General features: G+C 36.0%; 1 protein-coding gene across 1 annotated transcript; it reads left to right on the top strand.

Moving 5' to 3' along the window:
* Nucleotides 1-650: 650 nt before the first annotated feature.
* Nucleotides 651-1,160, top strand: LOC139892799 (uncharacterized). The gene has a single exon (XM_071875927.1). The coding sequence runs from the start codon at nt 651-653 to the stop codon at nt 1,158-1,160; it is 510 nt and encodes a 169-aa protein (XP_071732028.1).
* Nucleotides 1,161-17,005: the final 15,845 nt, after the last annotated feature.

Raw genomic sequence — 17,005 nt, forward strand, 5'->3', positions numbered from 1 at the left:
ACGGATCCGTTAGGTTGACAACCTCACCCTACATTATTAACTGTGGTGCATTTACTTTGAACATTAGATATACTCGAACAAGTGTATAACATTTTATGAGGTAAAGGCGGGTATAGTGGTTTCTATACTCGGGTCATTGCTAGTATTCAGGTGCTCAGATTATGCAAACGTTTTCACAACTTGGAGTTGTACTTGTAAAATCTTGTGGTCAAGGAACTTAAACTATTTTTTGATAACTATTTTCAGATACTATACAACGTTATGTAAAACTGTGGTTTACAAATGATTGAAACTTGACATGGTAGTGTCCACAAACTTTTGAAATGGGAAACGGTGTTGTCTATAAACTATAACATTAAACCTTGGTGGTCTTCCACTAATAAACGTTTTTGAAATATTATTTCTTAAACATACTGTATTGTTTACCTAAAACCTGTAGATTCACTCAACATTATTGTTGATCCGTTTTGCATGTTTTATTCTCAGGTATTAATTGCTTCCGCTGTAGAATATTGTTGTTACGTAGAAGTCAAGCCAAGCACTGGGACCAGAGTTAACTTTCCGTTAAAGGGATTTTTGACGGGGTGTTACAATATCCAAAAGCTTTAAAGAAGGATAAGTTGGTGGCTCAATACAAAAAGTTTCAAGAAATGATGAAAAACGTCTCAGTTAACTTGCCTATAACCGATGTGCTTAAAGGAATGCCAAACTACGGTCGGTTCATCAAGGAGCTAATATCTCAAATGCGTAAATATCATGACGAAACTTCTTTCTTTATTAAAGAGGAATGCAACAAGATTCTTGCATCAAAGCCACGGATTCCTAAGAAGTTAGGAGATCCGGGAAAATTCGTTTTCCCTTGTAAGTTTGGTGAATCGGAAGTGTTCAATGCACTTTCCGATTTGGGTGCAAGCATTAACCGAATGCCCCATTCACTTTACGAGAGACTCAGTCTTGGACCTCTTAAACCAACACAGATTAGGATAAGATTGGCTAATCATTCATTTGATACCACTATTGGCATCGCCGAGGACATCTTGGTTAGCATTGACACCTTGGTGTTCCCGGTTGATTTTGTTATCATGGAGATGAAGGAGGATCTTCAAGTCCCCCTCATTTTAGGAAGACCATCTTTGGCGACCGCCGACACCATCATTTAGTGCAACGCAATCAACTCAACATTGGAGTTAGTGAGGAGCGTGTGACCATCAATATCTGAGAAGCTATAAAGCAACCAAGTAACACCGATGATGATGAGTGCTATGCCTTTGACCACAATGACCTTTATGTGCATAATGAACTCGAAAAGCTTTTAAAGGTTGATACCACGGGGTTCGACCAAACTTGTGATAATGAAATTGTGGATTTAGAGGCCGATTTTAAGGAATTGATGAATGTTAATGTTGATGAATTTGAAAGTGAAAATGAGACCATTCGGGAAGAGTCATTTGAGTCTATCCCTCATGAAGATAGATTTTGAATCAAGTCTTGATGGGAGGAACCTCCCACTCTTGAGCTTAAAGATCTCCCTGAATATCTTGAATATGTTTATCTCAAGGAAGAAAACCAACTTCCGGTGATTATTTCTTCAAAACTCACCCAAGACCAAAAGACTCGACTTGTCTCACTACTTAAGTCTCACCATAAGGCCATAGCATGGAAGACCACGGACATCCCAGGGATCAATCCATCATATTGCACACACAAAATTCTCATGGAAGAGAACTTCAAACCGGTTGTCCAACGACAATGAAGACTTAACCCAAACATGAAAGAGGTTGTCAAAAAGGAAGTGATTAAACTATTGGACGCGGGGCTTATTTATCCAATATCCAACTCACCATGGGTGAGTCCCGTCCAAGTGGCGCCCAAAAAAGGTGGAACCACGGTGATCTTAAACGACCAAAATGAACTTGTCCCGACCCGAACCATCATGGGATGGCGCGTGTGTATTGACTATAGACGTTTAAATGATGCCACACGAAAATACCATTTACCACTCCCTTACATCTATCAAATGATCGAACGTTTGAGCGGGAGAGAGTTTTATTGCTTTCTTGATGGGTTTTCAAGATACTTTCAAATCCCGATAGACACCGAGGATCAACAAAAGACGACCTTTACATGCCCATATGGTACATTTGCGTATCGAAGGATGCCTTTTTGGCTATGCAATGTCCCGGGAACATTTCAACGATGCATGCTTGCTATTTTCTCGGATATGGTTGAGGATACTATCGAGGTATTCATGAATGACTTTTCAGTATTCGGAGATTCATTCGACCATTGTCTTAAAAATCTAGATAAAATGTTAACTCGTTGTGAAAGTACAAATTTGGTTCTTAATTGAGAAAAATGTCACTTCATGGTCAACGAAGGGGTAGTTTTGGGACACAAAATATCTAAGGTGGGAATCGAGGTAGACAAAGCTAAAATTAGTGTGATAAAAGACTTACCAAAACTATCGGATGTGAAAGCAAACCGAAGTTTTCTTGGGCACGCGGGATTTTATAGACGGTTCATAAAAGATTTTTCGAAAATCGCTCGCACTATGACCAAGTTGTTATAAAAAGACCAACCTTTCTTGTTTGATGAGGAATGCACCAAAGCTTTTAACTTGTTGAAAGAAAAGCTCATTAACCCACCAATTCTTATTTCTCCCGATTGGGATAAAGACTTTAAATTGATGTGCGATGCGAGCGATTATGCGCTTGGCGCGGTGCTTGGTCAAAGAGTTGATCAACACTTTAGACCGATTTACTATGCAAGAAAGACCTTAACTGGGGCCCAATTGAATTACACCACTATCAAGAAGGAATTTCTTGCGGTAGTATTTGCTTTTGATAAGTTTCGATCTTATCTTGTACTTTCCAAAACAATCGTATACACGGACCACTCCGCGTTGCGATATATTTTTCAAAAACAAGATTCGAAACATCGTTTAATTAGGTAGGTCCTTTTGATACAAGAGTTTGATATAGAAATAAGGGATAAAAAGGGAGTTGAGAATGTGGCGGCCGACCACTTGTCAAGGTTAGACAATCTCGGGCTTCAACCTTTAGACGAATCAAAGATTCGGGATACTTTCCCCGATGAACATTTAAAGAGAATTGACCTAGTTGATGAAGTCCCATGGTTCACCGATTTTGCAAACTACTTGGCCTCAAATGTTTTACAAAAAGGGTTATCATACCAACAAAAGAAAAAGTTTTTCAACGATTTACAGTATTACTTTTGGGAAGAACCACACTTGTTCCGCATTGGGGCGGATCAAGTAATTCGGAGATGTGTTTATGGGCAAGAAGCCCACGAGATTTTAAGGAGTTGTCATAGTGGACCTACAGGAGGGCATTTTGGTCTGAGTCACACCGTTAAAAAGATGTTTGATTCCGGTTTCTATTGGCCCACGATATTCAAGGACTCCTACAAAATGGTGAAACGTTGTGATTCTTGCCAAAGGTCCGGCTCCATTTCAAAGAGGGATGAGATGCCTCAAACCGGCATTCAAATATGTGAAGTATTCGACGTATGGGGTTTAGATTTCATGGGTCCATTCCCGAACTTAAATAAGTGCCTCTATATTTTGGTAGCGGTAGATTATGTTTCAAAATGGGCTGAGGCCAAGGCCTTGCCAACTAACAATGTGAGAGTAGTTGTTAAGTTTTTGAAAGGGTTGTTTGCTAGGTTTGGTGGTCCAAAAGTGTTGATCTCGGATCGAGGGATACATTTTGCTAATAGTCTAATGGAGAGAGTCATGGAAAAATATGGTGTAACACATCGTTTTTCGACCCCTTACCATCCCCAAACAAGTGGTTAAGTCGAAAACACGAATCGTGCTTTGAAAAGAATTTTGAAAAAGACGGTTAGTAATAATCCTAAGATTTGGTCAACCAAGCTAGATGAAGCATTGTGGGCATTTATGACCTCTTACAAGACACCCATAGGAACCACACCGTTTCATCTAGTGTATGGGAAGGCATGTCACATCCCGATTGAAGTTGAACACAAAGCATTTTGGGCGATTAAGGAGATAAACCTAGACCTAGAACGAGCTAAGGAAAAACAGGTGACGCAAATGCACGAATTAGAGGAGCTTAGGCTAGAGGCATACGATAACTCTTTAGCATACAAAGAGAAAACTAAGCATTGACACATGCCCGACTCAATGGTCCTAAAGAATTTCACCCAAACGATAAGGTCTTAGTTTTCAACTCCCGCTTTAAGTTCTCACCCGATAAGTTAAAGTCTAGATGGAAGTGTCCGTACATTGTTAAAAGGGCTTATCCTATAGGTTATGTGGAGTTATATGGGAATGGGAACACTTTCAAGGTAAACGATCATAGATTAAAGGTCTATAGGGATGACATTAATGCTATTGAGTTTGATGACATCAAGTTCTACCCAAAATGATACCTTTGCACTAAAACAGGTCAAGTGATAGACCCGTGATCAAAACAATCACGTTTGTGAATATTTATACATTTAGGATTACATTTCATTTAGACTTGTATGATATTATATTTTTATAGGTTGCATTTGCATGTAGTTGCATTTCATGCATTTGGGTAAATTGAAAAAAACTGCCAAAATAGCTTTTGAATGAGTTGAAATGGATTTTGAAACTACAAAACTGCATCAGGTACAAAAGTGACGCTTTTGTCCTAGAAGCGGCGCTTCTTGGATTCCAAGAGCGGCGCTCCTGCTTCAACAGCGACGCTTTAACCTGTGATTTTGGACCAAAAATGGACAGTGGGCAATAGCGACGCTTTTTCATTGAAAAGCGGCGCTTCTATTTTCTCAAGAGCGACGCTTTTATTTGAAAAGCAGTGCTTCTGCTTCTTCAGGAACGGCGCTCCTACTACAAGAGCGGTGCTCCTGGACCTGGGCTGTCAAGTTTTAAATACGACTCAAACATTTCATTTTCTCCACCCACTTCATTTATTCTTCCGTTTTGCGATTAAGTCTCAGCAACTTTGACCCCTAGTACCAAATTAACATCTTTTGTGAAGATTTCTTGCATTCTTATCATCATCTAACTTGAGTAAAGTAAGATTCATGCTTCATTAACACTTATCTTCAATTATTTGCATGATTCTTGTTATGTTCTTGTTTCTTCTTATTTTTAGATCTCTAAACAATTGATGATGATTAAGCTAAATTGGTGATGAAACCTTGTTATTATCATGATTCCTAACATGATTTACATGTTTGATTTTGAAAATTTGCACTTTGAATTTTTAGGGTTCTTCCTAATTTGAGGGTTTTTCAAAGATGATGTTTAATTGAGAATGTAATGATACAATTGGTCATTCTATGCCTATATGTTATGTCTAGATCAAAAAGGAACCATATTTCATGCTTGTTTGTGGTTAAATTGAATTTAGGGTTCTTGATCCTTTGACCTTTGACTAAGTTTGACCAATTGGGGTGTAATGGCAGTTGAACCCTACTTGTTATTGATTATACTTGAGATGATATGACTAATTGTTATAATAGAATGCATGCTCTTAGTTTTAAGCTTAATTTGACTTTTGACTTTGACTAGAGTTGACTTTTTGGCAATTTAGTCATATCGTTCATGATTGCATGTTGTGAAGCCCTTGTTCGGAAATTAAATATAGGGGGACATGTTGCTCCATCAATGGTTGAATGCAATATATTTACTTGATGCTAATGTCATGGAATCATTTTTACTTGTATTGTTTGATGAATCGATTTCAGGAAAGCGATAAAGGGAAGGGATATGAACGATTCACCGATGCTCATGAGTGGTTGCAAGTGCTTCTAAAGGATGAAATGATTCAAGATCAAGTGGTTAATAGGCTTCACATGCCGGTGTGTGTAGTGACCTGAACTTTTCCATGTTTATATATATTAATTGAGATTGATATTTACATGACTAAATGTTTCCAATGTGTTAAACAATCAAACTTGTTAAGACTTGATTAAATGAAATAAGTTTCATATAGACAATTGATCACCCATGTTGACCGGCGATTCACGAACGTTACAAAATTGTAAAAACTACATGTTGTGGTATATATAGACATATATATATGGTTGACATAAGATTATGATGAGTAAGTATCTCACTAAGTATATTAACAATGTGTGATATACATAAGAAATGAGATTACTAAGTTAAGAAACTCGAAATGACATATATAACGATTATCGTTATGATAACGTCTACTAAATACATATGTATCATATTAAGATATTGATACACTATATTTAACATGATAAAATGATATTTAAATATATCATTAAGTGTGTTAACAATGAACTACATATGTAAAAACAAGACTACTAACTCAAGAATTACGAAACGAGACTTATATGTAACGATTATCGTTGTAACGATATTTTAATGTATATATCATATTAAGAGATATTCATACATCATAATATCATGATAATATAATAATTTAACATCTCATTTGATATAATAAATATTGGGTTAACAACATTAATTGAGATCGTTAACTTAAAGGTTTCAAAACAACACTTACATGTAACGACTAACGAAGACTTAACGACTCCATTAGAATGTATATACATGTTGTGTTTTGATATGTATTCTTACACTTTTGAAAGACTTCAAGACACATATCAAAGTACTTCTACTTAACAAAAATGCTTATAATTACATCCTCGTTCAGTTTCATCAACAATTCTACTCGTATGCACCCGTATTCGTACTCGTACAATACACACCTTTTAGATGTATATACTATTGGTATATACACTCCAATGATCAGCTCTTAGTAGCCCATTTGAGTCACCTAACATATGTGGGAACCATAATTTGGCAACTAGCATGAAATATCTCATAAAATTACAAAAATATTAGTAATCATTCATGACTTATTTACATGAAAACAAAATTACATATCCTTTATATCTAATCCATATACCAACGACCAAAAACACCTACAAACACTTTCATTCTTCAATTTTCTTCATCTAATTGATCTCTCTCAAGTTCTATCTTCAAGTTCTAAGTGTTCTTCATAAATTTCATAAGTATAGTTTCATAAAAATCAAGAATACTTCCAAGTTTGCAAGTCTACTTCCAAGCTTTCTAATCCATTCCAAGTAATCATCTAAGATCAAGGAACCTTTGTTATTTATAGTAGGTTATATTTCTAATTCAAGGTAATATTCATATTTAAACTTTGATTCAATTTCTACAACTATAACAATCTTATTTCGAGTGAAAATCTTACTTGAACTGTTTTCGTGTCATGATTCTGTTTCAAGAACTTTCAAGCCATCCAAGGATCCTTTGAAGCTAGATCCATTTTCCTCATTTCTAGTAGTTTTATCCAGAAAACTTGAGGTAGTAATGATGTTCATAACATCATTCGATTCATACATATAAAGCTATCTTATTCGAAGGTTTAAACTTGTAATCACTAGAACATAGTTTAGTTAATTCTAAACTTGTTCGCAAACAAAAGTTAATCCTTCTAACTTGACTTTTAAAATCAACTAAACACATGTTATATATCTATATTATATGCTAACTTAATGATTTAAAACCTAAAAACACGATGAACACCATAAAATCGGATATACGCCGTCGTAGTGAAACCGGGAGCTGTTTTGGTTTGGATAATTAAAAACTATGATAAACTTTGATTTAAAAGTTGTTCATCTGGGAAAATGATTTTTCATATGAACATGAAACTATATCCAAAAATCTTGATTAAACTCAAAGTGAAAGTATGTTTTTCAAAATGGTCATCAAGATGTCATTCTTTCGACGGAAATGACTACCTCTTTATTAATTGCCATGTAACTTAAATATTCCACTATAAACCTATACTTTTTCTGTTTGGATTCTTAAATTAGAGTTCAATATGAAACCATAGAAATTTGATTCACTCAAAACGGATTTAAATGAAGAAGTTATGGGTAAAACAAGATTGGATATTTTTGATCTTTTTAGCTACGGGAAATGTTTAACAAATCTATACAAATCATATCCTAGCTAACTTATATTGTATTATACATGTATTCTAATATATTATGTAATCTTGGGAAACCATAGACACGTATGCAAATGTTTTGACATATCATATCGATCCATGTATATATATTATTGGGAACAACCATAGACACTCTATATGCAGTAATGTTGGAGTTTGCTATATAGGGTTGAGGTTGATTCCAAAAATATATATAATTTAAGTTGTGATCTAGCCTGAGACGTGTATACACTAGGTCGTGGATTGATTCAAGATAATATATATCGATTTATTTCTGTACATCTAACTATGGACAACTAGTTGTAGGTTACTAACGAGGACAGCTGACTTAATACACTCAAATCTTTAAAACATAATAAAAATGGTTGTAATTATATTTTGATCATACTTTGATATATATGTACATATTTCTATAGGTTCGTGAATCGATCCGTGGCCAAGTCTTATTTCCGAGGAAGGAAATATCTGTGAAAGTGAGTTATAGTCCCACTTTTAAAATCTAATATTTTTGGGATGAGAATACATGCAGATTTTATAAATGATTTACAAAATAGACACAAGTACGTGAAACTACATTCTATGGTTGAATTATCAAAATCGAATATGCCCCTTTTTATTAAGTCTGGTAATCTAAGAATTAGGGAACAGACACCCTAATTGACGCGAATCCTAAAGATAGATCTATTGGGCCTAACAAACCTCATCCAAAGTACCGGATGCTTTAGTACTTCGAAATTTATATCATATCCGAAGGGTGTCCCGAAATGATGGGGATATTCTTATATATGCATCTTGTTAATGTCGGTTACCAGGTGTTCACCATATGAATGATTTTTATCTCTATGTATGGGATGTGTATTGAAATATGAAATCTTGTGGTCTATTGTTACGATTTGATATATATAGGTTAAACCTATAACTCACCAACATTTTTGTTGACGTTTAAAGCATGTTTATTCTCAGGTGATTACTAAGAGCTTCCGTTGTTGTATACTAAAATAAGGACAAGATTTGGAGTCCATGTTTGTATGGTATTGTGTAAAAACTGCATTCAAGAAACATATGTCGATGTAATATATTTCTATTGTAAACCATTATGTAATGGTCGTGTGTAAACAGTATATTTTAGATTATCATTATTTGATAATCTACGTAATGTTTTTAAAACCTTTATTGATAAAATAAAGGTTATGGTTGTTTTAAAAAAGAATGCAGTCTTTGAAAAACGTCTCATATAGAGGTCAAAACCTCGCAACGAAATCAATTAATATGGAACGTTTATAATCAATATGAACGGGACATTTCAGTTGGTATCCGAGCGTTGGTCTTAGAGAACCAGAAAATTTGCATTAGTGTGTCTTATCGAGTTTGTTAGGATGCATTAGTGAGTCTGGACTTCGACCGTGTTTTCTTTAAAAATGATTGCTTAACATTTTTGTTGGAAACTATATATTATTAACATGTAAATATTATGTGATATATTAATCTCTTAACATGTTTGATATTTTGTGATAGATGTCTACCTCTAGCACAAATCCCATTGACTCACCTAATAATAACGAAGAGTCAAATATATATTGGCAAGATTCACAAGTTCCCGAAGAACCGGAAGAAGAGGAAACGGAACCGGAAGAAGAGGAACCGGAAGAAGAAGAACCAGAAGAAGAGGAACCGGAAGAATAAGAGGTTCCGGAGGGGGGAATAGTAGGAACCACAGAAAACCGGTCAAATAAAAGAAAATCCTCAACCAATGGACCAAAAGTTAATAATGGTCAATGGTGTTTCCGCTAAGGAAGCAAAATATTGAGAAAATTACCAATTTTCCATTGAATCGGATCCTGATGAGGATTTCGATGATGTTATAGAAATTACCCCGACCCAATTTAATGAGACAAAAGAAAATAATAAGGGAAAAGGCATCAAAATAGAGAAATCTGATTCCGACCCCGATGAACTTTATATGTACCGTCAACACCCATATTTTCAATATCATGACAATAACCCGGGAACCTCTAAACCACCAGGTTTTTCTAAACCAATGTGGAAAATGACGACTCATATTAGAGGAACATCATATATCCCTAGAAGATTAGGAAAAAGAACCAAGTCTTAAGAAGAAGAAACCAGTGATTCAGATTAGAGGGGTGTGAGCATGTTGTGTAATAAATGTATTGTAGTATGCTTGTACTTTTATGTTCTATGTAAAAATTGCTTGTATTGTTTGTTTTTACGAATCTAATCCTTGTCTATTTTACAGTATAAAAACAAAATGGACGTTAAGGGTAGACAACTGAATATTTTAGAAGACCTACCAGAGGATAGGATTGAGGAAATCTTGTCTAGAGTCGGTAAGAATTCATCAGCACATTTAGTTATGGAAAAATTAACGTGTCAAACATTTTAAAGACTTTTCAGAAATGCCTTAGTTTATAAAAGGTTTTCCTTTGATAGGTGGGGTATATCACATTGGGGAGACTTTAAGTTACGCCGTGTTTTCTTTAAAGCGTTAAATGCGGGGAACCCAAATGCAATTTTACGCTACGGGTTAAGAATCTATTTTGACTTAACATATCCCAACATAGGATTTCGTGAATTAGAAAGAGCTTCTAACATGCAACATAAAGAAGCATGTTATGCTTATGGGTTAGTGATGTTCGCTTCTTACCAAAGTGAGAAAAAGAACATCGGATTGCAGCTTTTAAATAAAACTTTCCCACAAGTGACGGATTCAGTAGTTGGGGTGAGAAACAAGGTTTTTAGATTATTACGGGGCTGTTGGACATTACGAAACCATCGTCCTTTTGACGACATTACAACATGCTTCCTAGTTAATGGTCATAACGGTTATTTTCCACAAGACCAAGGATGGGAAGTCGTCTTAGTAAAACCAGAATGCATGACTTGTTTCTGGACTTATGAAATACGTGTCTTTATTTCCTTTGCTGAACAACTTGCGTATTAACTAGATTTATCTTCAAAACTGTCCTGTATCATAGTGTACTATATTTCATGTTATATGTAATATAGCGAAGTTGTAAGTTTGAAGAATATTTGTATGTGATATATTATTATAATCAGTTTTTCATATGGAATTGTAGTAGTTGAATTGTATATTAGCTACTAAGTATGAACTTAACGGGTAGGTAGTACCCGAATTTAAAATTATAAAACGCTAAAATGAAGAAAAAGCTTTTATAAATGAGTTCATATTATGCTACGAGATACTATTGACTACTCTTAATATTCTGTATGATTAATTGGTTTCATTTGACTGTTTTGAAGGAAATGGCACCAACTACTCGACACACCTTGAATATGAGTGAAGAGTAATTTTGTGCCTTTCTTGCTTCAAACATAGCCGCAGTACAGGCCGCGCTACATACCAACAATAACTCTGAATCTAGCAATACAGCTAACGGCGCAAGAAATCGTGTAGGATGCTCCTACAAGGAATTCACTGCCTGCAAACTTTCAGAATTTGATGGGACCGAAGGACCAATCAGATTGAAACGGTGGACCGAGAAAGTTGAATCGGTATTTGCCATAAGTAAGTGTGCTGAAGGAGACAAAGTGAAGTACGCTACGCATACCTTCACAGATATTGCGTTAACATGGTGGAATACCTATCTAGAGCAAGTGGGACAAGATGCTGCTTACGCGCTACCGTGGTCAGCATTTAAGCACTTGATGAACGAGAAGTACCGTCCCAGAACCGAGGTCAATAAGCTCAAGTCAGAACTTAGAGGGTTACGAACACAGGGATTCGATATTACTTCGTACAAAAGACGATTCACAGAATTGTGCCTATTGTGTCCGAGAGCGTTCGAAGATGAGGAAGAGAAGATCGACGCGTTTGTGAAAGGGTTACCGGAGAGAATCCAAGAAGATATAAGTTCACACGAGCCTGCCTCCATACAAAAGGCATGTAGAATGGCTCACAAACTAGTGAACCAGATTGAGGGAAGAATTAAAGAACATGCGGCCAAAGAGACCAACGTGAAGTTAGTCAAAAGAAAGTGGGAGGAAAACGGTGATAAGAGTCACCAAAACAACAACAACTATCCCAATAATCGCAACATCAATCACAACTACAACAAACGGCACAACAACAACAACAACAACAACAACAACAACTACTACTACTACTACTACAACAATCATCCCAACAACAATAACAACCGCAACAACAACAACAATCAGAAGCAGCTATGCCGAAGGTGTGAAAAGTATCACTCGGGGTTCTGCACCAAATTTTGCAACAAGTGTAAAAGAAATGGTCATAGCGCGGCGAAGTGTGAGGTCTACGGACCAGGGGTTAACAGAACGAAAGGAACAAATTGTGTTGGAACGAGTAGTGGCGGAGCAAGTATTGTCGGAGCAAGTTATGCCAATGTAGTTTGTTATAAATATGGAAAACCGGGCCACATTATTAGAAATTGCCCGAACCAGGAGAACACGAATGGACAAGGCCGCGGAAGAGTTTTCAATATTAATGCGGCAGAGGCACAGGAAGACCCGGAGCTTGTTACGGGTACGTTTCTTATTGACAATAAATCTGCTTACGTTTTATTTAATTCGGGTGCAGATAGAAGCTATATGAGTAGAGATTTTTGTGCTAAATTAAGTTGTCCATTGACGCCGTTGGATAGTAAATTTTTACTCAAATTAGCAAACGGTAAATTAATTTCAGCAGACTATATATGCCGGAATCGAGAAATTAAACTGGGTAGCGAAATATTTAAGATTAATTTGATACCAGTAGAGTTAGGGAGTTTTGATGTAATAGTTGGCATGGACTGGTTGAAAGAAGTGAAAGCAGAGATCGTATGTTACAAAAGTGCAATTCGCATTGTACGAGAAGAAGGAGAACCCTTAATGGTGTACAGAGAAAAGGGCAACACGAAGCTACATCTTATTAGTAATTTTAAGGCACAAAAACTAATAAGAAAAGGTTGCTATGCTGTTCTAGCACACGTCGAGAAAGTACAAACTGAAGAAAAGAGCATCAATGATGTTCCCGTCGCAAAAGAATTTTCCGATGTATTTCCGAAAGAATTACCGGGACTACCTCCACATCGATCTGTTGAATTTCAATTAGATCTTGTACCAGGAGCTGCACCAATAGCTCGTGCTCCTTACAGACTCGCACCCAGCGAAATGAAAGAACTGCAAAGCCAACTGTAAGAACTATTAGAACGTGGTTTCATTCGACCAAGCACATCACCATGGGGAGCTCCTGTTTTGTTTGTCAAGAAGAAGGATGGTACATTTAGGTTGTGTATTGACTACAGAGAGTTGAATAAACTTACCATCAAAAACCATTATCCACTGCCGAGAATTGACGACTTATTTGATCAACTACAAGGCTCGTCGGTTTATTCGAAAATCGATTTACGTTCTAGATATCATCAAATGCGAGTAAAGGAGGATGATATTCCAAAAACTTCTTTTAGGACGCGTTATGGTCATTACGAGTTTATGGTTATGCCGTTTGGATTGACTAACGCACCAGCTGTGTTCATGGACCTTATGAACTGAGTGTGTGGGCCATATCTTGACAAGTTTTTCATTGTTTTCAACGATGACATACTTATTTACTCAAAGAATGATCAAGAGCACGAAGAACATTTGAGAAAAGTGCTAGAAGTATTGAGGAAAGCAAAACTGTACGCTAAGTTTTCAAAGTGTGCATTTTGGTTGGAAGAAGTTCAATTCCTCGGTCACATAGTGAACAAAGAAGGTATCCAGGTGGACCCGGAAAAGATCAAAACCGTTGAAAAGTGGGAAACCCCAAAAACTCCGAAGCATATACGTCAATTTTTAGGATTGGCTGGTTACTACAGAAGATTCATCCAAGATTTCTCCAAAATAGCAAAACCCTTGACTGCATTAACGTATAAAGGGAAGAAATTTGAATGGAAGGATGAACAAGAGAAGGCGTTTCAGTTATTGAAGAAAAAACTAACTACGGCACCTATATTGTCATTGCCTGAAGGGAATGATGATTTTGTGATTTATTGTGACTCATCAAAGCAAGGTCTCGGTTGTGTATTAATGCAACGAACGAAGGTGATTGCTTATGCATCTAGACAATTGAAGATTCACGAGCAAAATTATACAACTCACGATTTGGAATTGGGTGCTGTTGTTTTTGCATTAAAGACTTGGAGGCATTATTTATATGGGGTCAAAAGTATTATATATACCGAACACAAAAGTCTCCAATATATATTTAATCAGAAGCAACTGAATATGAGACAACGCAGGTGGATTGAACTGTTGAATGATTTTGATTTTGAGATTCGATACCACCCGGGGATGGCGAATGTGGTAGCCGATGCTTTGAGTAGAAAGGACAGAGAACCTATACGGGTAAAAGCTATGAATATAATTATTCGTACTAACCTTACTACTCAAATAAAGGAGGCGCAACAGGGGGTTGTAAAAGAAGGAAAGTTGAAGAATGAGATATCCAAAGGATCAGAGAAACATATTAATATTCGGGAAGACGGAACCCGATATAGGGCTGATAGAATTTGGGTACCAAGGTTTGGAGATGTGAGAGAAATGGTACTTAAAGAAGCACATAAAACCAGATATTCAATACATCCCGGAGCGGGGAAGATGTATAAAGATCTCAAGAAACACTTTTGATGGCCGGGTATGAAATCCGATATTGCTAAATATGTAGGAGAATGTTTGACATGTTCTAAGGTCAAAGCTAAACATCAGAAACCATCAGGTCTACTACAACAACCTGAAATCCCCGAATGGAAATGGGAAAACATTACCATGGATTTCATTACTAAATTGCCAAGGACTGCAAGTGGTTATGATACTATTTGGGTAATAGTTGATCGTCTCACCAAGTCAGCACACTTCCTGCCAATGAGAGAAGATGACAAAATGGAGAAGTTGGCGCGATTGTATTTGAAGGAGGTTGTCTCCAGACATGGAATACCCGTCTCTATTATCTCTGATAGGGATGGTAGATTTGTTTCAAGGTTCTAGCAGACATTGCAACAAGCATTGGGAACTCGTCTAGACATGAGTACTGCCTATCATCCACAAACTGATGGGCAGAGCGAAAGGACGATACAAACGCTTGAAGACATGCTACGAGCATGTGTTATTGATTTCGGAAACAGTTGGGATCGACACCTACCATTAGCAGAATTTTCCTACAACAACAGTTATCATTCTAGTATTGAGATGGCACCGTTTGAGGCACTTTATGGTAGAAAGTGCAGGTCTCCGATTTGTTGGAATGAAGTGGGGGATAGACAGATTACGGGTCCAGAGATAATACAAGAAACTACCGAGAAAATCATCCAAATTCAACAACGATTGAAAACCGCCCAGAGTCGATAAAAGAGCTACGCGGACAGTAAAAGAAAAGATATAGAGTTTGAAATTGGAGAAATGGTCATGCTTAAGGTTTCACCTTGGAAAGGCGTTGTTCGATTTGGTAAACGGTGGAAACTAAATCCAAGGTACATTAGACCATTCAAGATTATAGATCGTGTCGGACCAGTAGCTTACCAACTGGAGCTACCTCAACAACTCGCGGCTGTACATAACACTTTTCACGTCTCGAATTTGAAGAAATATGTTGCTAAAGAAGATCTCACTATTTCGTTGGATGAAATCCAAATCAATGAAAAACTTCAATTCATTGAAGAACCCGTCGAAATAATGGATCGTGAGGTTAAGAGACTTAAGAAAAACAAGATACCGATTGTTAAGGTTCGATGGAATGCTCATAGAGGACCCGAGTTCACCTAGGAGCGTGAAGATCAGATGAAGAAGAAATACCCGCATCTATTTCCTGAAGATTCGTCAACACCTTCAACAGCTTAAAATTTCGGGACGAAATTTATTTAACGGGTAGGTACTGTAGTGACCCGAACTTTTCCATGTTTATATATATTAATTGAGATTGATATTTACATGACTAAATGTTTCCAATGTGTTAAGCAATCAAACTTGTTAAGACTTTATTAAATGAAATAAGTTTCATATAGACAATTGATCACCCATGTTGACCGGCGATTCACGAACGTTACAAAATTGTAAAAACTACATGTTGTGGTATATATAGACATATATATATGGTTGACATAAGATTATGATGAGTAAGTATCTCTCTAAGTATATTAACAATGTGTGATATACATAAGAAATGAGATTACTAAGTTAAGAAACTCGAAATGATATATATAACGATTATCGTTATGATAACGTCTACTAAATACTTATGTATCATATTAAGATATTGATACATTTTATTTAACATGATAAAATGATATTTAAATATATCATTAAGTGTGTTAACAATGAACTACATATGTAAAAACAAGACTACTAAATCAAGAATTACGAAACGAGACTTATATGTAACGATTATCGTTGTAATAATATTTTAATGTATATATCATATTAAGAGATATTCATACATCATAATATCATGATAATATAATAATTTAACATCTCATTTGATATAATAAACATTGGGTTAACAACATTAATTGAGATCGTTAACTTAAAGGTTTCAAAACAACACTTACATGTAACGACTAACGAAGACTTAACGACTCCATTAGAATGTATATACATGTTGTGTTTTGATATGTATTCTTACACTTTTGAAAGACTTCAAGACACATATCAAAGTACTTCTACTTAACAAAAATGCTTACAATTACATCCTCGTTCAGTTTCATCAACAATTCTACTCGTATGCACCCGTATTCGTACTCGTACAATACACAGCTTTTAGATGTATGTACTATTGGTATATACACTCCAATGATCAGCTCTTAGTAGCCCATGTGAGTCACCTAACACATGTGGGAACCATCATTTGGAAACTAGCATGAAATATCTCATAAAATTACAAAAATATTAGTAATCATTCATGACTTATTTACATGAAAACAAAATTACATATCCTTTATATCTAATCCATACACCAACGACCAAAAACACCTACAAACACTTTCATTCTTCAA

The sequence above is a fragment of the Rutidosis leptorrhynchoides genome, chromosome 1, assembly GCF_046630445.1.
Source record: "Rutidosis leptorrhynchoides isolate AG116_Rl617_1_P2 chromosome 1, CSIRO_AGI_Rlap_v1, whole genome shotgun sequence".
Taxonomy (NCBI): Eukaryota; Viridiplantae; Streptophyta; class Magnoliopsida; order Asterales; family Asteraceae; genus Rutidosis; species Rutidosis leptorrhynchoides.